Source organism: Cinclus cinclus, chromosome Z, assembly GCF_963662255.1.
Source record: "Cinclus cinclus chromosome Z, bCinCin1.1, whole genome shotgun sequence".
In the NCBI taxonomy this organism is placed as follows: Eukaryota; Metazoa; Chordata; class Aves; order Passeriformes; family Cinclidae; genus Cinclus; species Cinclus cinclus.
The window spans coordinates 26,572,120-26,598,499 of NC_085084.1; the positions used below are offsets into that span (position 1 = coordinate 26,572,120).

Sequence of the window (26,380 nt, forward strand, 5' to 3'; positions counted from 1 at the left end):
GCCATAAGATTGCAACATCAGTTTATGTATAAACTGGGTGCAGGCTGAGGCACCATTCAGACAATGAGAATCAAATCCCAAAACAAAACAACCTAAGAACCTTTATGAAATTAAGATCTTATGGAGGAAAACAGCACTTTTAACACAGATAATGATGGTGGTGTCTATAACGCTATCATCAATTTTCCCTCTCTTTGAAATTTGATTGAAGTATTATTTATTACTTTAGAAAAAAAACAGTGGAAATTCCACGAAGTTTTCTCTGTTGACTGTCTTTCACTTTACCTTATCTTTACTTTTTATCATACCAACGTGCTTTTTCTGATGAAGTAAGCAGCACTTATTCTTGTCTTGAGTGTTATTAAAATCACATTATTTTTATGAACAAGTCTTCTTATCCTAACATATTTTCTCTACGATACAATATTGACCCTGACTAACTATAGAATAAAACATGGCAGAAAAACAGTACCAATGTAGGATGTATATCTACTTTAATACTGATTTCAACTCAGTTTGCCACTGTTAGGACTAATAATTCTACTGCATTTTATAGTTAGAATTAGATGACAGATTAGTCTTTGAGAAAAATAGAGGTGGAAAACAAGAAGCTACCTGCACAAAATGAAATTCCCACCTCTCTTCTTTAAACTCTACTTAAATATCAGCCAGCAAGTTAATATGACAAGTTTATATTCTAGACTTTAATATTTTACAATCTCATTTGGGGGATGGATCTCTTGCTAATTTGTATGCACACTTACAGAAGCACTCAATGATTCAACAGACTAAATGTAGAAGTATTGCTTCCAGGATTTTTCAAGTTCATTTGGCTGGAAGGTAACAAATTAATCAGATAGTGCAAAAAGAAAAGAATTCACACCACAAATTTAAACTCCCCCCCTCTTTTTTTTTTTTTCCTTTTTTTCCCCATCAAGATTTCCATTTCTTGCCATATTTCACTCATGGGTGTGAATTTATATATTTATATATTAATATATTTATACACATTTATATATTTGAATATATAAATTAAAATATATTATATTGTTATAGATAATTTCTATTACTTAAATATATTTATATTACTTATTTATTTAATTACACTTTTCCTTCTATGAGGAGATGGCCTCATGTACTTCATCATGCTCCTCACAGATCTAGTACTGTCTTCTTTCCCTATATTGAGCCTTTTTCTCACTCCCTGTTTAACAACCAATTAAAACATATGCTCTTCTCCAATAAAAAGGAGTCCTCAGCTGCTACCCTTATTTCAAGACAAAAACTGAGCCAACAGCAGTGTGTTATTTCTAACTCCAAAAAATTGTATATTATACTTCCATTTGCACTACCAATTAACTATAAATAATAATGGGGCTCAGTATTGTATTTTTGTATATATTCTGAAGGCAAATGTTCAGTAATCCCTTATTTTCTATCTCTGAACTAAAAAAGCATCTTCTCAATCTTCAGTCATGTTATTCACAGCATTTCATTACTGGTACATGAAAGTTACCCCCACTGTTGTGCTTCCTTTCCTGATTTGATTAAACTTACATCTCTTGCTGTTGTAGAATACTGGTTTGCATTTCATCCAAGAAAAACGATCTGAATCCTTACCCTTGTTTCTTTCTCTTCAAACTACACTTTTTGCCTGTATTACTTCCTTACCTTCTCATTCTGAGAGCATATATGGAATTCCAGTGTCAATAAAGAAAAAGCAAAAACTCCTGGCTGCTTTTAGAATGGCATGGTTTTCCTACGACTTTTTTCAGATCACATACAAAAAATTAGTCCTCTCTAATTCATACAAACAAAATTCAATTTATCTCACCACTAAAACTTATCTCACAACCAAACATTTTGGACAGTGGTTTTAATACAGCAAGATAGTGCTCCATTTCTAAAGTTTTAATACATTTAAAAATTCAGTACTTAGACATACTTTTAAAACTTTAAATAGTTAAAACAAATAATTTGAAAACAGGTAGGTAAGATCACATTTTAGACCAGACTATATGATTTGAGATCCCTTTTTGTCCTGATCTATTAAAAAAAACCAAAAAACAGAAAACAAAACAAACAAACAAACAAAAACCAAAACAAAAAAACCCAACAATCTTTTATGTATGTTAATATTACTTCAGAATACACATTCAATATTCACTTTGAATATTTTGTTGATGGATAGTAGGTTTTAAGTACTGTTTTATATATTTAGCAATCAGGTATGGTTATGTAGTTGTTAGCACAAAACAGCTAACCACATTTAATAGCTAAATACTAATTCGTGAAGGAAATATTAGCTGCATATGGTCAGCTTTTCTAACACACACAAAATCACTACATCAAAATACAAAGAAAAACTTATAATTGGCTAGTTTATATATTCTAACTCTGAAGTCATTTAGGTGTCATTTAAGCTACAAGTAATCAATATTGCACTTGTTACTCAGATTTTACTTTGACTCAAATGAACCAATGCCAATATTACTTCTTCCACATATATTCCAAGGTTTCACCAATCCTATTTACCATGTATCTACAGCCAGATTTACATCAGATTCCATGGAATAAAAATCAGAGTGTGGCACTAGGTTATTTAAAATGACACTTTCAGCTAATTGACATTTTGACATAAACTTTCCCTGATTAAATCTGAATGTTTTACTTTGATCTTCCTTTTGAGATTTTTTATTCTCTTCCAATTTTCCTCTGAAGCAGTTTTAGACAGGTTTTGTATGTGTTTTGTGGAAGGTTTTTGGTTTATTTTGAAGTCATAAGTTTTATAATATATAGAAATAGAGATGAATGCTGTGTCTCACCTACATAAAGAACAGAGGTCACAGAAATACACATTTTAATCAATTTTTGCTATTAAATGCTGCCTTTTTACAGCAACTCAAACTTTTATGAAATGAAGATCACAAAAATGTGGAGATTTTGTTTAACATTGAGGATATTTTAATATTTTAGCAAGATTTTTCCTGTTACTCTTCAAAAGTCATGCAACTTTTATGTTTGTCACAGGAAAAGCCTTTGTATCCTAATTTTATCTCACAATCATATTTATTTTTCCATTCCTTCATCACTATGTACAGTTGTGCTCTGTATACACATGCATATTTACGCACATATAATTATTATCTCTTCCACCCATTCTAAATGGGTGGAAGAGATAATAATTCTCTTTATTTTTCTCTCTGAATTCTTTAATGGGTCCTTGGATGCAATCCTGCAGCATAAAATAGAAGACTCATTGCTTCTGAAGTTTTCTCAAGAATGCTACCTTGAGTTTATATTTTAGGTGACAAGATTACAATTAAAAAGCAATTCTAAACAATTTTAAAAACTCTGCCCAACTTCCTTGCAGGTTTTTATTTTTTTTTTCTTGTTTTCTGAGTTTTGTTTTGGTTTGATTTTATGTTGGGAGGGTTATGGTAATCACATGGTTCAAGAAAAAGGAAGAAGGTTTTCAAGTATAATCTGACATACCCCTAAATAGGTGCTCAAAGATTCTAACTAATCTTGCAAGCTTTCATATGAAACAAACAGAAGGAAAAACAAAAGTAAAAGAAACAAGGATGTTTGTCCAGCAGTTACAGAATTTGAACAAAAGCTCACTATACCTCAGAGATACTCAACAACCATTTTTAGTGTGGTTTTAAGCAAGATCTATAACAATTTGTTACTTAAATAGTACCAGAAGTAGTAGCAATAGTAACAATAAGCTTATACATTGGAACTTTTTATAACAAATATGGAGAATACAATTATTGCAACAATTGGTAAAACACGTATGACTATCTAACAGATTATTATCATACAGTGCATTTCAAGAAAATAAACCTCATTGCGAAGAATATTCTGAACAATATAGCAACACTCTGGGAGCTGCTAAAAATATACAAACTGTGATTCTCCTAAAGTGTAGCAAGTTGTTCTGACATACCATTATACCATGATATTATCCTGTAGGCTGATCAGTCGGAACAGTGTTTATATAACATTAATGCAATGCAATTTTTGTCCATTCAGATGGAAATGCATGATGTTTCAAGAAAAAAGAAATCTTACTCTAGCTGTAAAAATAACAGAATATATCACAACACTACAGTACTGGTACTACTTACTGATGATGAACCCAACATGGACTTTGGAGACCTTATGATTCCAGCTATGGAATGACGTATAGTGTCAAATCTTGAGACTTTATCCTTTTTGTCCTAGAAGAAAGGCCAAAATCTTCAGTGAAAGAAGCATAGGACAATTGATTTATTGGAAAATGTACAATACAGAATCCTGAATTTCACTTAAATAAAAGACAGGGGCTGAACTGCTACTGATGCAAGCCAGGAAGTATCAACATCAGCAGGATTAAGCTCAGATCAATTTAACCACTTACAAATTTTATATTTCCTGAAATGTTTTGTGCAATTATTTTAAGTATGAAGCAAACATAAATTCTTTTATACCACAAAAACAAGAGACATAACTCTCAGTTCTCCTGAAACACCTATCATTTTAAAGAGACAATGATTTGAAAATATGAAATAAAAAACCCCACATAGTAAAAAACTACGTATGTGCATTATCCTTACTTAATACATGTTAAGGTTTTTAACCCCTTGTTAACAGGTTCTTCTCTAACAACAGACTACCTGTAAATATTAGCACCCACTGGTTCAAGTAATAGGAACCATTTCGCTTCTGGCATTACTGTAAAATGTAAGTGCAGCCACTGTCTGGATTTAAAATCCTGCAAGAACAGGGCTCTGACTGGAATATTGAAACAGCCTTTAAGCATCTCTAGTTCAGCAGAAGTTAATGTAAATTCCAAGGTCTCATAAGCTGACTTAGTCCAAAGACTGTATTTTTCTTCACTTCTTACTATCAGCTCTCAAATTAATAACAACCTTTAAGAAAAAAAGTACTTTTAACATGGACAAACTGAGTTTATTGTTTGTAAAGCACCTTCAGAAACAGCAAAGATACTTCAGTGAGTACTCACAAAGTAAATAAACTTGAAGCAGAAAACTCATACATGAACAAGCTCACTCTAATTAGCTTTAGGTTAACTAAACTGTAAAAAACTGATAATGAAGACAGACTATAGCTGTTTGCCTGCATTACGAAGAAAAAGTGCTTCCAAGTTTCCAATGTATACCTTTGACAGAAGAAAACAAAAATCTCATTATGTAATAAATGCAGCTTCAGTTTATTCCAGGACTTTCAAACAAGCAACAAAATGTATACATTATGTATATCAAATTTAGCAGTCTTAGAAAATTATTTCCAAATAGAGTTTATTTAACAAGATACAGGTTAAATATTATCTAAGCAAAATAACACTACTTATTTAATAGCAGAGGTCTCTAATTTGTATGCTACTGAATAAAAGAGTGCAAAGAAATACTCACTATGTGCCCACTTACCCATCAATAACATTTTTATACCTTTTATCAGATTCAAATATTGTCATATACCAAATAATTTAATTTTAATAAAACAACTGTGCTGAAACCTGATTTTTATTCTTATGATGCCGCTGAATTAAACTGCTTACACAAAAAACAAAAACAAACAACACCCCAACAAAAACAAAAAAAACCACAGCAAAACCCAACAACAAATAACCAAACAAACCCAAAACAAAAAATAACTGATTAACAATTAAGACACGAAGTCTATAATATTTGCTCGTGTGCTGGCTGTGGAATGATCCACTCTGCACATCTCTTCAGAAGTGAGCCGTGAGATTTAACACAAATTAAATGTATACTTCTTACATAACAGAAGAAAATAAGTTACCAAAAGATTCACAAATTCTACCTAATTTCCCACAACCAAAACTCAAGAGTTCTCTTTCTAGTGGACACTAATAGTTTGCTTATCTAATGACAACATCAAACTACCAGTAAGGTTCTATATTCACCAGTTTCTCCTTAACAGGGAAATATTAATAGGAGGGAGCTTTTTTGACTCAAAATACCAGACGCAAGGACTGGAAGGACTTTGGTAAGCACCACTGAATGACAAACAGAGGCAAACAGTTGCATTAAATAGAGCGAGTACTGAAATAGGGATGTAAGCGATAAACTTTGGCATTGTTCAAAATGTAGCACATCCTGTTCCAATTCCAATACATTAATTTATCATTTCCACAGCTCTTCTCCCTGACATATTGAAACTAGTCTGCATCTTACAGCAAAGATTTCAAATTTTTCTGCACAGCAGGCATAACCAAACATATGACAAAACACATCTGTAGCCAGTATTGAGTTTATTCAAGTATTTTTAGGGCAATCTAGATAAAACTAAAAAGATACAACAATGGTCTTCTACTGATTTTTTTTGGCTATTGTCCAGCTGCAGTATGCCTTAGAAGGATGCATTTGATCTTGCAGGAAACTTATTTTTCATTCAGAATAGAAAATAAATCAGTATAACAGGATTTTTTAATGCATATTAAGTATATATTTTTTTTCTAAACTAGTGTAAAACTGCAACCCAGAACAACCCGTCCACTTGTTTTTAAATGTATGTATTTATGTACATGTGAACAATCTTACTAGTTAAATCAGGGTTATTTTAAGTCTGATTTACAAAATAAAAGCAAATACACATCACAACTATCTTTCAGCCACATCAAATTTTGAACTTCTCAGTCAAGCCTCTTTCAATTCAACATAGGATTTAGTACGTCAAAGGATTACCTCAGAGTATTAGGTAATTTAAAATTTCTGAAGGAACATAGCAGAGAGCAGAGACACTATTGCTCAGAAAGTTCATTACAATTCCACATAGTGCTCATTCCAATAGACATCATGTCACTAAACAGAACAAACATGCCAAATATGTAGTCATGACAAAAGTTTCAAAGTTATAAGACATGTGACCATCAGACTGACAAACATGAGCTAGACGCTGGAAAGGAATTAGGAACTAATTCCTACAGAGAGCATTATGGAGGAATATACTTACCAGCGTATACAACACAGTTACTAAAAGCATATTAACTGATTTTCATTTCAGATCAAATTACTTCCAGAGATATCAAGAAAATGGTAGCATGATTTCTCACTTCTTTATTTTTTACAACACCAATTTTACTAGAAATAAAACTAACCGGGTCATAATATTTGGTCATAATATCTTACACAATAACTGAATTACTACAGAAAAAATTGTACTCTACCATTAAGAAGCTGGGTATGTATGCAAATACAAGCTGTCATTTGAAAACATTTTAACTTTTAACCTTAATAATTTTAACATTTTAATTTAAGTGTGTTTAAACACATCTGCGTCATGGGAACCCCTAATAAAAAGAATTATGAAAAATGCATTACTGATATTTCCCTTTTTAGAAGTAGCCATGTTTCTAATGACTCCTCAGAATGAACTGAAATGAACTATTTCATAAACTAGATATAACTGAGGAGGGGGATATCATCAGATTTAACAATGATAAGGTGTGGGATGAGATGTCATCCCACTCACACCACTGAGAAGCCCAGAGCTTGGGGTAGGTAGGCAGGTCAGCAGGAGAACACCTGAAAGTACACCAGGGAATTTCAGCCACTCCAGACACAAAGTCAGCTTCACTGAGAGCCCACTGAGATGCCTCTATGCTAATGCAGACAGCTGGGGAGTAAATGGGAACAGCTGGAGACGTGCTCACACTTGAAGGGCTATAACCTCACTGAAGCATCGTGGGGCAGATCCTATGGAGTGTTGGAACAGAAGGATACAGGCTGTTCAGTTTTCTTTCCTTCCTAAGACGGAAAACAATTACTTCAGCTTTTTTGCAGACATGTCACAATAGAAGACAACCACTCTGACACTTTTAATATCACCTTCCATACTTTCTCTTCTCACAAGTGACTGAAAGGAGAAATGAAGCATGAGACCCAAAAAAGAAGCACAGGATTCAGGTCAGTTTCAAACTACAAGTGAAACACTTGCTATTTTATTTGATGATTTCTTCAATTCCACCTTTATATATGACCAGAATCTGGGTTTCTGTGTTCCCTATGTTCTCTTTGGGGGATCTTGCGCAGTGTGAGGTCCTGCACGTTTTAGTAGATTTTTTACTACAATCTATCTTCTGTGGTCATGTCCTACAACTGATACATTCCCCGCCCACAAGTCTCCCATCGGCCAGCCACACAGTTCTGTCACTGAGCAAAATCACCGCAAATTTTAAGAGTGCACCAGAAACAAAACAATATGCAGAGTGACAGGGTCAGGCCAGATGAGTCATAGTCAGTCACATCAGTATTTTCAATGAACATAAGCAAGACAATGCAACTTGAAAAAAAGATTTTGCTTAAATTGAACCGCATGATGTAGAAGCCCAGAAGAGGTTTTTAGCTGTATAAATCCAAGATTATTATATTTCCTCTAATATTTTAGATTGTAACATAAAAGAAAAATAGTCTATACCCACTTTGGAAAAGCAAAGAAGTAAGCAGCTGGAGAGAGATCTAAGATAAAGATAAAATAAATGCTTCGGAAGGACTGGTAAACAGTAGCGCTACTAATCAATGGCGGAAGATTATCAGCAAGAGACAAAGGACAATGCAGCATATATTGAGTATTCCTAAAACACTAGTCAGCCATGTATGTACAGTGATATAAATAAGCCCATGTTCTAATATTATTCCATTCAAAGAAAAAAATGCCTTATGAGTCAGAATTGAACTGTCCACAAGGATACAGAAGTTGAAAGTGGGCTTGCAAATTAAATCACAGAACTTTCACAGGAAATTTAGAGGAAATGTGCTGATGACTCTCCATCTGAAAGAGAAAATGCTCTCAGAAGAAAAGGAGATTTCAATTAGAAGAACATTATCAGTGATATCTAAAGGATGAGAGCGATATCGCTTACTGTGATTTGGCTAGGGAACTGTGTGGGAAACTCAAGTAACACACAGAACTCTCAGGGCCCTATGCATACAGGCTCAAAGATAGAGAAGGATACAATGTTTGTCCTAAGGCCTTGGAGGAAGCTTAGAGAATAAGAACACTGAGAGTTAAACAGACATAAAACAAGAATATAAGTTTGTAGTTTAAGTAGAAATATGTTTTAAGCAAACAGAGACATATATTAAGTAAGCAAAACAATATGTTAAGTAAGAGAATAAAAGATTTTAAAGTTTAGCAATAGAACCTGTTATAAAGTTATTTAGAAGCTTAATATGTATCATTGTAGGTTTGTGAAGCATTATATGATTGGTTAAAAAATTATGCATTGCAGCAAAGCCACAAAAAGCAAAACAATTAATGCTTGGTGTAAATAGATGCTAACAAGTTTCATGAGAGTATGTGATTGGCCAAAAGACTAACCTAATGCATGGTAAAAAAAGAATTAGCCTCTGATATTATGACATTAAATGTAACACCTTTAATGTCTCACCCTTCTATGAGACTGACACCACGAGAAAATAAACCATATTTTCAAAAGCCTCTCAGTTGCCCCATCTCTTGTGATTTTGATCTGCTAGAACTGGTCCTCAGAAATTGTGATGAAAACTATTTCAGTACATTACAAGGCCTCTAAGACAAAACCAGATAAGGAAATTTCAGTAGCTACTGCAAACAATATGTTCAATGAACATACAGATGAAACAGGCATACAGACAGCATCTGTCAGAGCAATTAATATAGTTTTTGTAAAGTGAATGCTAGCTTCCTTTCTTGTTTGAAGATACACTTTCCCTGATGAAAAAGGCGCTGAACAACATTCATCTTAAGGCTTCAAATTTAGATAATGGGCAGAACAAGGAATAAGTTCTGTTTTTTTGAAGTCTATAGAAGTATGGTGTGGGAATGAAGTTTTGTGATTTACAAACAGGAACTTCTCAAAACAGAGAAAATAACTTCCTGAAAATTATCATCTGCATTAGTCACTTCAGTAACAGAGATTAAAAGTTAATTGAGGAGTGGCCCCAAGAGCATGTCATAAACTTGTACTGCAACATTAACTATGGTCTGCCAAATGATGAGTGCATATACTAACCACAAAAATCTTCATGTGTCTGTTTTATATATATTAGCACTTACTGAAAGAGATGTAAATGCTGACATACTAAAATTTGAGCATACAGCAGAACATGGCCAATATCCTTAAAGTCTATGATTTGATTTCAGAAATAAGACTAATGCTGTTCCTCAAAAGACTGCCTTTTTGGGTGTGGGGTTTTTTTTTTTTTCTGTTTACTTTTGTTTTTTGTCCCATTGTGATAGATCTAGGTATCTCAGAAAGACCATATGTAGAAAATCAGATAAAGAGTCATGTCATCTTTACCAATAAACACAGAATATTTTTAATTATTAACATGGCACTCGCACACAAAACCAGTTGCTGGCTGAATATAAGGTGAGAACTTGAGATGAGCCTATCATCTCTTTGGAATCTCTTTCCAGGAATTATAATATACATTTTCTTAGTTTACTATTACAGATATCTAGAATGTGCAGAGCCATGTAGATATATCAGAGTTATTAAAAATTTAGATATTCAAAGCTAATTAAAAATATCTCAAGTACACAGTGAAACCAATTAAACAACATAGCTATTCAAAAATCATTTTATGATAAGGCATTATTTTCTTTTCTAAACACAAGTAACACCTCCCAAAGCAGCAGAAATCATGCACAATTGATGTACACATATTGTAAAACACTTCACTGGATGGAAATTAATGTTCCCTATCCTGAACTGCAGGGAGTAGCCTGATAAAGAAGACTCAGTAGTGTGAAATTTGAGTTGTATTTTCTCAGACTACAGGCATATCCCAGACTATGCCAGTGGAGTAATAACCCTTAAGAAAAAGAGAATGACAACTCTTCAGAGTATGTCTTTGTCCTCCAAGGATCTAATAATACTATAAGTAGTAGTATAAGATCAGCCTTACTAGTTAAGATGTGATGTTTCTACATGCAACAGTCACAGAAGGGTTTTCCTTCCATATTTTCCACCTGTTTTATGAATCTATATAAAATATTACAATGCCCTACTGCAACAACCAGTTGCTCAATTTTTAAAATTTTTAAAACATATAATTATATGCTTCTGAAGAACATGTTTTTGTTGCTTGTTTTGAATAATTTGACTACTATAGTTATTTGATGAGCCCTACTTCTTGTTTCTGCAAAGACAGAGAACAGTCATTATTCCTTATTCACTTCCCTCATGTATCCCCACATCCAACACACTGAACACATCTTTATTACATTCCCCTTCACTGCACTTCTCAAGTCTGTAAAGCCCAATCTATCTATTCACTAATTCTACAGAAGCTCCTCCACATATATCTGAGCATTATTGTTTTGTCTTTCTGAATTTTCCTACATCAGTTTTTCTCATTAAGGGAGATGAAAATATAATTGGTTACATGAAGCCAAACTCTTCTGTGGTACATAGCCAAAGGACAATTTGAATTAAGAGAAATGCCAATTAGATACTGAAAAAAAACCAAAAACCTCACAATGAGGACAGTGATCAAATACTGAAACAGGTTATCCAGAGAGACTTCTATTACTGGAGATGCTAGAACCTCAACAGGCATTTTGCAGCCTGATATAACATTAAAGATGGTTCTGCTCTGAGCAAGAAGTAGGCCCAGATGGACCCCCTGAAATCTTCTCCAATTGAAATTATTCTGCAGTCCTATGGCATCTGGGAAGCAGGTGCACATCATTTTACAGTACAGGCTGGTCTGCAGGAATGTAGTAACACAGTGCAATGTTAATATTATTTTTTTTAAAGGCTGTTAGAAATAATACGTACAATTTGTAACAAGTTCAGTAATTTACTTAACTTACTATCAGAAACATTTTTCTTCCAAAATAAAGTTTTTTTCTCTTACGATTACTTTTAAGCATTTCACTCCTTATATACCACATCCTGAAATTACAACAGAGGCTAGGAAGTAATTTTTTTTTTCAAGGAAAACAGCAGTAAGAAAAAGTATTAAGCAACAGATTGCTAAAATATTTGGAGACAAAAACCTTAAAATTCTTTGACAGATTTTACTATGGAAAGGTTCAGATAACAGCAAACACTCTGTATAAATATATTAATGTAAAAAAAAATAATTATGGTTACAACAATGTGATTGACTCTTTTGTTGGGGGTTGGTTTTACTTTTACTCATGGCCTGTGGAACTTTCCCCATTGACTTGTCAATGGCTAAGTACTTGAGATAGGGAGGGTGAACCCCTCTGTTTTTTGGGAGTTTCTCTCAGAGGGAGGGACAGAGACGTGGCGAGATTAGAAACAGGTAAAAGGACAGCAGGGGCAGTTGCTGCTCTCTCTCTCTCACTCTTGGCTGAGGAGAAGGGTCACTGCTACCACCGCCATGGCCCAGCTGGGAGCTGCCTCTGCTTCTGCTGCTGGACCCCGCACCCCCGCCCTGCCAGGACACCCTGCCACTTCAGCTCGCTCTTTCCATGAATCCTGCTGGGGCACCGGGACCGACACTGTCCCAGGGTTCATGAACCAAATCCTCTCTTTTCCATCCCTTCCCGTCTGGGCCCAGCCGCCATCACCGCGTGCTCCCCGAGCCCGCCCCACAGCGCCCCCTGCAGCCGCGCGGGGATCATCGCACCTGCCCCGCCCACCGGGAGCCACCAGCGCTCCCTGCCGGCTGTGACGGGAACTGCGCCAAAGGGGAAAGAGCCCGCGGCCGACAGGGCTGGAACTGGGTTCCTGTTCTGCTTGGTGATAATTACATTGGTGGTGTTGCTTTGTTTGCCTTGTTGTACATACCAGTGAAGAAATGTTATTCCTATCCCCATATCTTTGCCTGAGAGCCCCTGAATTCCAAAATTAAACTAATTTGGAGGGAGGGGGTTCCCATTCTCTCCTGCTTTCCCCAGCAAATACCAGTCTTTCAAACTGAAACACCTTTGCTTTCTTGTTTGAATCCCTACCTATCATAATAGAATGTACGGTTAAGTTGTCTGACCTGTTTTCTGTTTTAATTAAGACTTTCAAAAGGCTAATTTTCCAAGCTACATGTGAAATGTCACCTTCATCTTTTAAATAATTAGCAAATCTTTCAAACACATGAACATGTATTAAACGCACCTCTTAATGGGAGTTGCAATAATGTTTCCAGAAACATAGTACATTTTAACTCTTATATACACCTAACAGCTTTTTTATTTTTGAAAACATGACATCTTGATTTCCCCAAATTATCATAAAAAATGTCAACAGTTCTCTAGAGACAAAGATGACTAAACGTAGTTCAACACCTAAGTTGAGGCACTGAGATCTTGTATAAAAACTATTTTTGTGGAAAGGAAAAGCGGCCAGACAAGGGCTTTTGCAATGCAGATAGGCCCCTAAAATTTAAGTACTCCTTCTCTGCTTAATGACTGTATCTCTAAACCACTAAATCCCAAGGCACCTCCCCATTCACCGATCATATAATGATGCCAAGTAAATGACACCTGATTTCAACAAAGGCAATTCAACAAACCAAGTAAGACTTTTGAAATCTTACAGATAAATTTAGAACAAATACTTTTGAAAAATTAAGTTTAAATGCCATTACCATATTTAACTGTGGAAACATATAACAGGGAAAATTAAAACCTCCATAGTTTAAAAACCTCAGGCTAGTCTGTATATTTTCAGACATGATTTCAAGAGCACTGTTATTAATCAATAATGCCATTATTAACTGAATGTACAAAAAATTATTAATCCTCAAACAATCATTTTACTTGTTTCAAGTAATAAAAAAATATCAAATTTCAGTCTGTACAAAACTTGCTGTATATGAAAGGGAACTACCTTTTCATAGCATGGTCCTTCTCTTTCTTGTTTGCCATTGCCACATCACAGTAACAGATCTCCAAACATACCCACAAGCTCTATCTTGCTATAATTCTGTGTAAGCTCATGAAGTTGCAATGGGAGAACATAAAACAGACTGCACTGAGTGCTCATAGGTGTACTGCAGTACCTAATGTTCACAAAAGCAAGCAAGCCAACACCTGACACGCACTGGCAACTCATAATTCAAAAAGCCAGTGGCATGAAAAAAAAACAATGGTATGATGAACTGGCTGCTGGTGAAGGTCAGCATCTGCCAGGACAACATGTTCAACTTTCAGGCTGTGCTGCTGCTTCAAGAAAACCAAGAATCACAAGTCAAAAAGCAGTGAATAAAAGTGCATCCATGAACAATTTCAATGTAAAAATTTTTAGGAGCATTTTTGAATCAAAAAGGTAAATTTTATTCTTTACTTTAATACTGCACACATCTAGTTGAAATAGTTTCAGGTTTTTATGACCCAAATTCTCAGAAAAACAGAGAAATGCAGTAATCCTTGATGTTTTAATCCAGATCAACACTACTGCTGCCATCTGAAGTGGTAAGTCTTCAACTTGAAATACCTTTTCAAACTGGTTATATACACCTATGCACACAAAGACTAGTCTTGCCATCCCCCTTTCAAGTTAAAAAAGAAAAAACAAAACAAAACCTGAGCTAGAATGAAGATTCTTGCTAAGGTAATGGAAGAAATGGATTTTTTCCACATAGACATGTTATGCAGCATTACTCCTATTTGCAAAACTGCATCTCTATTTAACAACATTATAATAAAACAGTAACTGAAAACATCAGCATTCCTCCACTAGAGATGGGAATTACTGCAGAAAATAAATTTTATGTCCAAAAGTTTTCATACACTCATTTATTCACAGAAACAAGTATACAGGTGGAGTGTGGTTTTGGCACTTGTTTAAAAATTGAAGTATTCTGTAATGGCACTTCCTCAATTGAATGGTGAAGTTTTATATGTACAGTAGTTAGCTTCAGTTTCAAAAAAGCTAAAGTTCTCAAATCAAACTTCAAACTGGTGAATATTACTCAAGGACTAACAGAACTTTATTACAACTACTTGCCTAATAAAAAAAACTACAGTCATCACTATATGGGCTGATAACAAAAAGCCACAGGTGAAGAACCTCTAGGCTACATTTTGCAAGAGGCATGCAAAATTTTCCAGTGAAAGTGCCTGAAGAACTAAGCTATGCATACAGCACTCAAGACAATGAACTCAGCAGATTAAGCAAATACAAACACAATGTCCAGGACACTTTTAAATGAGGATCCAGAGTGGTAAACATAAAGTCTTGCAAAAAAATATCCAAAATACCTCAACTCCTAATGTTTTCTGCAACAGTCCATAGCTGAAGTAAGGAAATTATGAAGATCACCCACAGCTACCACAAGGTATCTTGGCGAATTCCTGAAGAGCAGTGTACATGCCAAAGAATGCCATCTGCAACTGGAAATTGTCTTTACTAGCTGCAAACTTAAAATAACAGTAATAGGCTTGCCAGAAATCCATATATACTTATACACCCTGCAGACTGAGAAGCACAAACCATATTTCTTTTCTCATTACAACCCATGTTGGCTATTTTAAAACTAAAACACCCAGACAGAAAGCCAAGCCACATTTCAGCAGAGAACTAAACAAAAACTGTTCTCAATCTTTTATTTCAGATCTGCATAGGCAAAGCTTCTCTGGTCTCACTGAGTACAATGGCATCAGTATCAAAAATGTTATCTCATAAAGCAAATCGGTACAGCAGTTTTTAGGTGGGGGATTATAAGTCAGCAAAGAGGAAGATTACAGCTATGAGCTGCAAGCAGATGATTTATTTCTGCCATGGAGGTTAGTAAAAAGATGCTCGACTAAAGTACAGGGAACACAGAACTAAGGTAAGAGGACAGCGAGAAGGATCGTTTGGGGGGATTTCTTCCTAGAGATTCTGAAAAAAAGAATTGCCTCACCTCAACTGAAGCAAAGATTCCATCCAAAACATGGTTTTCCAATGAGGACTGCATCTCTTTAGAGTTCAGCATTTTGTATCCAAAGAAGACATGGGAATATAACTGAATCAACCAACTGGATGCTGTACCAACTGCATAAAGGGAAAACTAAAGCTATTGGAGCAAGTACTCTGTGCATCAGACAATGAAGCAGCTGATGCTGCTTCCAACTGTGCCAGCTAGGGGTTAGTCAGTCCAAAATATATCTAAATGCAGTATTTATAAACATAGTATGAACTGACAACAGCATTTGTTAGTGACTGCACTTACTACACCAGTCAATTACTTTAATTAGAATGCACTACTCACTAACAGGAGGAATGACAGTCTTTCCAGATCTCATCAAATATATTCAAACTGTGTTGGATCTGCTTGGTTTTCAGCCACATTTACACTCAGTAATGCCTGCTAAAGATTAGTGCCTTACACTAGTAAGACCACAGCTAGTGGTCTCAAGCATTTAAGTCAAAAAAGTCTGGTTCCTGGAAGGGGTTAGATGTATTCAAACAGCCGCACCCTGAACAGCTCTTGGGGAAGCAGTGGACAAAAGCTGACATGTAAAGAACAGAGAGTAAGAACAGCACCACTACATTGCATGACCTTGAAATCCATAAATCCTCCTACAGTTCACAAGATACTAAGAACTAAATATCCAATAGCTGTGGGATCCCAGATTGCAGGCAGGGACCTGCAGCCCAACTTCAGCAGAGGTCCATGCCAACCTGCAGAAAACACTATTTTCTAGGGCAATGAGGTCGGGAAACCCCCAAATTTTCCCCTAACTTCAAAGGAAATTCTTACAGGTGGGAGAAGAATCCTGTCACCCCAGCCAACCACCATGTCATTGTACCAGAGGGGCACTGTCTTTATGTTTGTCATCACACTGTTCTAGCTGGTACAGGTAACGATTCTTGAATTCTGCTCTCGACACACTGGCATCTACTAATCAAGATTCTCCTTTTAATTCATTAACTGGCTCGAGCTGACTCACTGACTGGGTCTAATGAAACCACCTGTGGCTGTGGTTTCATTTCAAATGCTGTGTCAAGTGCCAAGAAACAGCATTACATGTTATTTGATCAGGCAGGATGTGAAGCCTTCTTCTTACCTCCATAAACAGTGTTACTAAATAAGGACTGGTGATTGTAACCTGTTTGGAAAATGACTGTGAGAGAATGCATTTGTTTTACCACAATAAAACAAAGTTTCATGGAGCTGACCCTGAAGGGCTTCAGTCAGATGGGACATGGCAAGTTCTTAGCCAGATCCACATTTATGTTAGAAGTGTGAAGCAATAAAACTGAACCTTTCAAAACTGAAAGAGCTTGCAGTATGCCTAGACTAAAATTTGATCAGGTATTTCTGTCTGACAGCTATTTGGCAGGGTAGTCAGAATATGATGTTTGCTTTTGATTTTGACAGATACTTGTTTATGCACAAATTAGCCTGCATGTTAATAGATAGAATCATACACCAACTTTGTGACAGATTGAGCACAACTTCAGCACTGTAACTGAAGCAGACTTAATGAGTAATCTTTACAGGGTGCCAAAACAACAAATATCTACCAATTTAAACAAAAGAACAAAAATGCAAACCCTTAAAACTGTCAGTTCATACTCTGGCAAATTCTACTCTGAGTAAAGCCTATGGTGCACTGAACTCATGCATAGATCACAGCTACACATCACAGACACAAACAGACTATTCTGAAAATACAGACATCATGGAGGACAGAGTCAATGTGTAAGTCTCAGTGATGGTACCAAGCAAAAGATTTCAATCCTATTCAAGCTTATGTTCATAAATTTATCTAGCACAATGAGCCAAAATAAATAAGGCAGCACTTTTACAGAAATGCTTATTAGTTAGTCATTAGCTTTTAGTTCAGTCAATAGATTCTCTTTCCTTATGTCAGTCATTACTTATCAAAAAGGGTCTGAACAACCAAGCTGTGTTCCCTCAAAGTTCTTAAGTTGTACTTATTTGGCATGCTCAAGCTGCTTGTTGAAGACCAGTCTCCTCTGTCACAGAAGGAAATCCTTTGGCACCCACACCCCTCTTCCCCTAAAAAATCATTAATTTCTAGTTTATGGGTATATAGTTACACACGATCCAATGCATCAACTTCTTAAAAGGTATGCTGAAAAAAGTAACTGATTAAATACTTCACTCACATTGTTTGAAAATCCTGTTTTTCCTTACTATTTTTATCACATATTTATAAAGACACAAACTTTATTATCACACAGTTCTTGACACACTTAATGCCAAGATCAAATTGTACATACAATTATCCACAAAACCAGTGTTAATTTACATGTTATATATAAAAAACCCTATGGAGTGAACAGGTCAAATAGACAAAAGCAGCAGCACCTGAAGCAGAATGAAACCTCCCAATACACAGCCACAGGTTTGGATATTACTACAAAACAGCCTGAGAGAAAAAAACAGCTGCATTTTTGTAAAAAAGCTACTTCATTGGCCTGCACAAGAATTACTCTACAACAATCCATTCCTTCATTAATGGTACTGGAACTTGAATCATCACTAAGTGAGCACAACCCCACTGTTATAGGATCCTATTAGGTAGGAAATGTTCACAATTCCCACTTGCAGGTTTGTCTTCCCCCACTTGCTATAGAGAAAACAACATCTCCCCTTTATGCAATTCTAGCCAACAAATTAACATAAGAATTTACATCAGCTACACTGAACTTAGATTTTCCTTGAGGATGTGTGCTTCTTTTTCAGACAAAATACAAGTGTACCTAAAAGGTTTTAAGTTTTTTTTAAACTCAGAAGTTACTTCTTCAATTTTTCTGGTTTTATAAACCACAAGTTACTTTGTTGGGTTTGTGGTTTTTTGGGTTTTTTTTCTGTTTTGTTGGGTTTTTTGTTTGTTTGTTTGTTTTGTTTCATTGTTTCTAGCTCAGAAGTTCCTTCTCAACTTTTTTATTTTTAGAATTCTCCAAATATATCTCCCCTCACTTAAAAGTCCTACAAAAATCTGCATCCTCTTTCAGTACAATCGCCTATGGCCAGCTCAGTCACATCAGTTCCTTCTGTACTGCAACATTCATTGCATTACACTGAATTCAGAATAAACAATCACAATGTTCAACTGCTCTAGACAGCAACTAGCAGAAAAGACAAAAATTTCAGGTTACCATGATACATAAACTGTCAAGACCATCAAGCATCTCATTTTAGCACCCCCAACCCCTAACCAATATATTTATGTTTCCATTTTTCTTTCTCTCCTACCAACAGTTCTTTGTTTTCATTTTTACAGCAGTTGCTGAGTAAATGCTACATGTTTCCAGAGTGAGATACTTTCTGTTAGATATTGTGCAAATCCTCACTGTTACAGAGTTCTGGCAAAACTAGGCGAATTTAATCTAAAGGGGAATGACAGAAGTTTGTATTACATATAAAGCCAAATATTAAGTGATTTTATTTCATCTCAGTATTCAGAGCCAAGATCTAGAAATAAAACAAGTCATTCTGAGGCATATCAGAAAGAAGAAAAATTTGCAGATATACATAGTTCAGGCTGTATCACTTCTACACTGTATTTTCATTCTCATACCATTTATGCTTTGATTTAGCACTCGATTTACCACCGTGGCAACATGTGCTGATAAAGCCAGAGCCACAGTCTCACAGCAAATCTGTCACATGAAATTATACTGACAACTGCTCTGTGCCCAGCCCTTCCTTCAGGATGAGTCCCACATGAGCATGTTGTAGGTTTCTCCAATTCTATGTTCGGTCCTGTGTCCTGGACTTACTTTGGACTCTCACGATAGTCTTGTCCTCAGCACTGTCCTCTTTTCATTTTGCTCCCGATAGGACTCCTAGGCACACTCTGAACCTGACTAAATGCTCTGCTGCTTCTGGAGTTGCCAGTGTCTGGCTCTGCTACTCTATCCTGTATTTGGTTTCTTTCTTTTTTCTTTTCTTTCCACCTACTTTTACTAATGTAAACTTAGCTTCTAGACACCACCAACTCTTGCCTATTTCCAGAAATTTGACAAAAAATCAGATTTAAAAAATCATTTTGCTTGCATAAAGATTTTGCAGTAACTTCCATAAAACAAACCTGCTTTTGGTCCACAAAATCCTACAGTGCCCTAAAAATAAAGACCTTCTATCATTGTCCAAGAATGACAAATTTCCATTCATCTTGGCTGTGATACTCCAAGCTTGCTGTCTTCTCTAGGATGATGACATCAGCTTCAGAAATTCCTGCGTATCTGCCATTATGTTCATGCAAATGTCACTGCATTTCTCAAACTACCCTAATACAAGAGCCAAATAAAAATTAAGTTGCTGATGACCTGTTTCTGCACCTCCCTAAAAAGAAATTGAGATAAGCAATCCTGTAATTTTTTTTACAAGGCTACAATAACTACCACTATCTCAAACAGAACTTGAATTTTCGCTACCATTAAAGACTATTTTGAACAAAGAACCTCAAAGTCTGTTGGAAAGCAGGCTTCACCTGTTTATATCCAGAGTATCTTTATGGCTTAGGTTATCCAAGACATGGGACTGCCAGACTTGAGTCAGAGCTTCATGTCACAGACAGGACACCTTAAGCAACCTAAAAATGGGTGTTAGTGCTGATGTTCAGGCACTTGGATCCCAAAGTGTCAGTGTTTAGCATCCATGTGGCTGCTAGATGATAAAAGAAAAAAAATAAGGAGTACCTGAAACATGCTATTTTACCTACCCTACTGTAAAAAACTCACCAACAGTAAAAACAACAACAACAACAAAAACAAACAAACAAACAAAAAAACAGAAAAAAACCAAGGAGAACAAAAAATAGATCTGTAACTTAAAGACAGTGGTCTGAAAATTGGACTGCTATTCTGGTTTCTCAAGTCTGGTTTCTCAAGCAGGTGAGAACTTCCCCACATGGCAGAAAAATCAGAAGCTAAGCATAAAATCAAACACTTCAATCTGGCAAAAAACTACCAGTGATATTAAAAACATAAATCCTAATTCCAGTAATTATTTTATAGCAGATTTTAGGAGTTTTAGAAGCACAATAATTGCCTCTACAGACAATGGTATCTTTAATCAGTGACTTGAAGGGAGGAAAGCAGAGAAGTGATTTAAAGCACCCAAATTCTATCACATCTTTCTGTGTGTTGCCTAGAGGCTATGAGAAGTTAGCAATCACACTGATTCGGTCCCATCGCTATGAAGAAGATGCAGGATGGCAATGATGATGATTCTGGCAAAGAATTACTGTTTTTCTCCCAGCACACAGAGAAACATATGCTGGATACCAGTATGCTATTTCTGTTCAAAAGGAAACTTCTGTGTGAAGCTTTCCTAAACCACAGAGAAGACTCTGACTGAAATAACAAATCCCCAGTGGGTATGCAGGTCTGCAACACTACTACAGCAAAGCCTGCTTCCTCAAGGAAGAAATGAAAGCTCTTGAAGTGTTTTTGGCAGTTCAAGAGAGGTCTATGTACTTTTCGGCAGTGCTTAAAACACTCCTGACAGAGAGGGTAAACTAATTCTGCACTTCACATATGCTAAGAGTTCTTTTTCTGTGAATGACCCACCTCCCTCAATTCCTCAAAAAGTTTGCTTATACTTCTAATTTTGCTTTTCCCCAAGGTTATTTCTCAACATTTTTTGACATGCTAACCTTAAGAAATAGTTAAATTCTGAGTCTTAGAGTGTGAACTTAGCTCAATCTTTTACTTCAGAAGTTACTAGGCATGTTCAGTGGAAGAGTCTTGACAGCTCCACTGACCTCACATGCTGTAAACTCTGGACATGTCAGTGGGACAAAAGTATGACTGGCTTTATCTGTCTGCTACCTTAGTATGTTCTTAGTATTGTTCTTCCTCTGATGTATGTCCGTCAGGCAGCTGGCATTTACAAAAAGAAGAAACAGAAGCTAGAACATATTCACTATGAGAGAAAGATTAATAGAATTAATTCTCTCCACACTTCCTAAAAGCATCTGACATTTGGGGCACTTTCGATCCATGTCAAATTCTGGCTGTAAGTCAGAAACACAGGCCCAAGCCAGCAAGCTTGGACAGGGGCCATAAACAAAACTGAACTTCAGCTGCCCAGGCAACTGCCAAACAAAACTGCTCATTTTGAGGTCTTTTATGAATAAATAGGCAAAATTTCTACAGCATGATCGCACTGGCAGCGCTCCCTCAGCAGAGACAAAAATAAAAGAAAGGATAGGGATATCAATGCTGCACAGACTAACTCAGGCCCCGGGTCTACTGATAAGAAAGTTAAAATCTTGCAACAGTGCAAAGAAGTGTAAAAGATTTATAAATATATAAACCAAATTACTGTGAAGGGCTCCCCTACCATGTTCTAATACAATCTTAGTTTTATATAGATTGAATAAGCCTCTAATCAGTAGAGAATTATTACATGGACAGATCAGGGAGATGTTTGGTGATGCGTTACAGAGTATGAGTGCATTGTTCTGAATCAGTAAGAAAAATGAAAAATCTATTTCTAGCGTTACACTTTCTGCTATTGCTGCAGTGGCCTGTCACAGAAGGCAATCCTTCCTTGCATCTATTTCAAAATAAAGAACCTGCATAATCTGAGACAGCAGAGGAAAAGGAACACCCAGAGTGTGGTAGTTCTCTCAGCAGATTATTCTCCACGACTTCGTGATCCAACAACCAAAATGCATGCAATGAAGCATCTTTAATCAAATAGCAAACTCCGACAAAGCCTCTTTCTACATATCTATGTAACTCTGACAGTAAAAAAAAAGACATACACATTGATTAAATTAGTCAATTATTATTTTAGTTGAGAGTTCTGAACATATTCACTTCAAATCCAAACCTGCAGAAGAAGACTTTGGCTATTGGTTTGTTGATCATGCTAATTAGAGCACCAAGTCTTGGATTCCGGAAAGAAAGGATATAAGGATAAAACATTCACATTAGATAATTTACAAAGTAGCACTTTAGCTCTGCTTCATGCATTTAGTAATTTTTTCCTTCTGAAATGACTGAGAACTAAGTTTTTTATTACCACAACCTTCAGTAAAAGCTGGCTTATCTTACTTTTAAAGCAATCACCAAGGATAACATCTCTGATGCCTTTTAAAAAGGAAAAACAACAAAAGCAATTAGACACAAGGTGAACTTCTGCTATTTTTTTTTCCTTTCAAGTAATTATGCTACAACAGATAAAACAATTTTATTCTGCACAGTTTTAAGCCTGGAAGTCAATTGGTACAAGGCATTACAACTTCCCAATGTGGTGTACCATGGTGCTTCAGCTTGCCTCTGCCCTGTGTATCTCTCAGTTCATGCTAACAACTTTGGCACATTCAGTCATAACTAGTCTTCTGGAACTGAGCTCCACCTGCTGACAAGTCTCTCAAGTGCTGCAGGGCCTGCACACCAAGTCTCAGTTTTGTCAACCAGTACCAGGAAAATGCTGCAGTATGCAAAATACATCTACATGAAACACTTCTACAGTGAGAACAGCATATAATTCAAAACACATATTCTTAAAAGTAAGGGATTTACATCTTCATAATTCTTTTTTACCATGTAAGGGAAAAGGAGAAGACAAAAGTGCCAAAGAGATTTCTCTATCTGATTGCTAACCAAAATTACTAATTTATATTAACTAAATCTATTGCCTGATTTAAGCACTCCCTGAAAACTTCCTATTCTGTAACAATTTCCAAGGCAATACTGATGCTGTAAGTTTAAAGCTTTACCATGAAATGCAAATCATCATAATTGCATGTATTTACTGGAGTAAATGTTTGGCTGGCATTGCATTATTAAAAAATTAATGTTTTTAATTCTAATCTGATCATCAGACATATAAAAGTTTTCTTGCTGTTGCTTTCTTGATTTTAATTACCACGGACTACTGCCATGCTTTGCTGATCATATTAACAGCAAAAACATACCTTATGTTCCTTAAGACAAATGACAGGCCATACATCAACTCACTAAACACCTGAACATGGAAAAGTTAGCTCAAGTAGCTTCCAGTTACTGCTTAAATTTTATAAAGTAACATAATACATAGCACTTTGGATACTACTACATTTTGTCAAAATATATCTGTTTCCAATGAATAACCTTTTTATAGGTTATTATTTAGCTAAGAGCTTTTTTTTAGTATCTCCATATTTCAAGTACAGAAGAAAATGTGAACTATTCATCTCCCATTAACATAATGAATAGCATAAATGCATAACTCTAAGGGGCTCAAAACCAAGATTTTAAACTTGTAATGCCATCAGCATTATAATTATCTCTGTCTTGCATGGATAAGACAGTAGAAAATTATAACTGCTACTAACAAAAAAATGTTTCATTTTTCCATACAGAATAACAGAACTGTTAAATGCAATGTTCAGAAATAACAAAAATACTTTTTTGTTTCACTCTGTGCTATGATACCCCGGTTGAAAAAAAGAGAATAGTTTGGCAATTTCTTTTTTTCCTAAAATGAGTACATACCTACCAATACACAGAAAAAATTTAAAAAAATATATTGACTAAGGTGAACCATATAGAAGATATTAACAGATTACAAAACTTTCTACAGTAAAGACAACCAAAAAAGAACAAGGAAACTAAGTTAAAACACTCACACAACATTATACTGTCTGTAAAATATATTTAACAGCATTTCAGAATTTCACTCCTTGTTAGTATTCTATTATACAGTTTCCTAATGTAAGAGAAGGGAAACAAAAAAATTTGCAAACTATTCCACCATGAAATTGGCTCTATTTATAGATATAAATACTTAGGAGATATGAAACAAAACTGCTTTGCATACCCTCTCTCAAATTTTAAATTACAAAACAAAAAATAATTACTTGGGACTTGAGGACACAAAAATTTGCTTCATATAGATGCCAACAATACAAGCCAACTATGATTTTCTAATTCTTAGGAAAAAAATTGTAAAACAAGGGTTTACAACTAATTTCTGAAGAGTAATAAATAACCACATTCAACTGTATCAGAGAAATATTTGGATGAACTGCTCTCACAAAAAGTGGAGAAACCCTAATAAATTTATAGCTGAAGAAAGAGTCATCCTCTTGAACAATACCAGGGTGAACAACCAGCAGCTAGAACATTTCATTCTCATCTTTTATGGCCCTATACTTTTAAGGAGTTTTACCAAACAAAAAAAAAATCCTGTTTTAAAAATCACCTGGATGTTTATTTATAGAAACAACCCATCAGAGTATTATTTTTTCAGCCTGAGATAAGAGTCAAGATTGCCAGGTCAGGTATATGGCAGACAAGAGCACAGACTGGGAGAAGGAAGAACCATCAAGACCAGCCCTGCAGAGAAGGACTGGAGGTGCTGGTAGACAAAAGCTGAACATGAGCTGACACTGTGCACTTGCAGCCCAAAGGGTGAACCTGGGCTACAACATCCTGGGCTACATCCAAAGCACCATGAGCAGGACAATGGAGGTGACTCACTCCCTCTACTCTGCCCCTCTGAGATCCCACCTTGAAAACCGCACCCAGGTCTGGGGTCTTCAACACAAGAAAGAGATGGAACAAATCCAGAGGAAAGCCACTAAACTGATCACATGGCTGGAGCACCTCTCCTGTGACAACAGGCTGAGAGGAGTTGCTCACCCTGGAGAAGTGAAGGAAGATCTCCAGGAAGATCACTGAAGCTCATAAAAGAAGCTCATAAGAAAGATGGAGGCTGACTCTTCACATTGGCAGACAGCGACATGATAAGGGGAAACAGTCTTAGTCTAAAAGAGCAGAGGTTCCAGCACCTAAGCAGGGTGTTGCTCTGCCAAGAATGCAGCTCTGGCACAAGCTGTGAGAGAGGAGACAGCCCCAATACTGACAGAGACCACACAACACCACGTTAATTCTCTCTGCTCAACTGCAAGGTGACAGCAGTGGTCCTATCATTTGGAGAGACAAGAGGCCCGACTACTTCTGGCTCACTGGAATGACCAGCTGGGGAAGAGGCTGTGTGAGAGAAAAAAACCCCAGAGTCTGCACTACCTCTCAGCACTTCTACTGTGTACTGCCCACGTGCTAAGGAGATAACCCTGGTGTAAGGGCTTATCCAACATCACAGGCACCAAATCATGTAATGATCACCTCAAACCCCTTCTCAGAAAGCACGGCCAATACCAACACCATCAGGCACATTTAGCTCTTGCCTTTTTTCAAGTCCAAAAGCTCACAGAACTCTTTACTGAGGTGCAATTCCTGCAGGTCCTAAGGGAAAAAACAGCATGAGCAGCAGGATGAACAGGATCCAGTGCAGGCTGCAGTGAATCACAACTATTTCCCTGCAGGACAACGTGTGCTGATCCCAAGGCAGCCTCAGTACCAATGCCCTGCATGTAAGTGCTGTATCCTGTACATGTAAATGCTGAACTTGACTTAGCTGTGGAAATAAAACTGCCTGCTTTCAGTCCCATTCAGTCTCCTGTACAAGACAAGGACTTCCACATCTGGCAC

At 36.1% G+C, this 26,380-nt stretch overlaps 1 protein-coding gene across 3 annotated transcripts in view; it reads right to left on the minus strand.

Moving 5' to 3' along the window:
- The window catches only part of FER (FER tyrosine kinase), a 162,685-nt gene that overhangs the window by 76,184 nt on the left and 60,121 nt on the right, over positions 1 to 26,380 (minus strand). For all 3 annotated transcript variants that reach the window (XM_062513104.1, XM_062513103.1, XM_062513105.1), the window contains exon 11: positions 4,134 to 4,226. In XM_062513104.1, the coding sequence (XP_062369088.1) occupies positions 4,134 to 4,226 (93 nt within the window). The remainder of the gene's footprint in view (positions 1 to 4,133; positions 4,227 to 26,380) is intronic.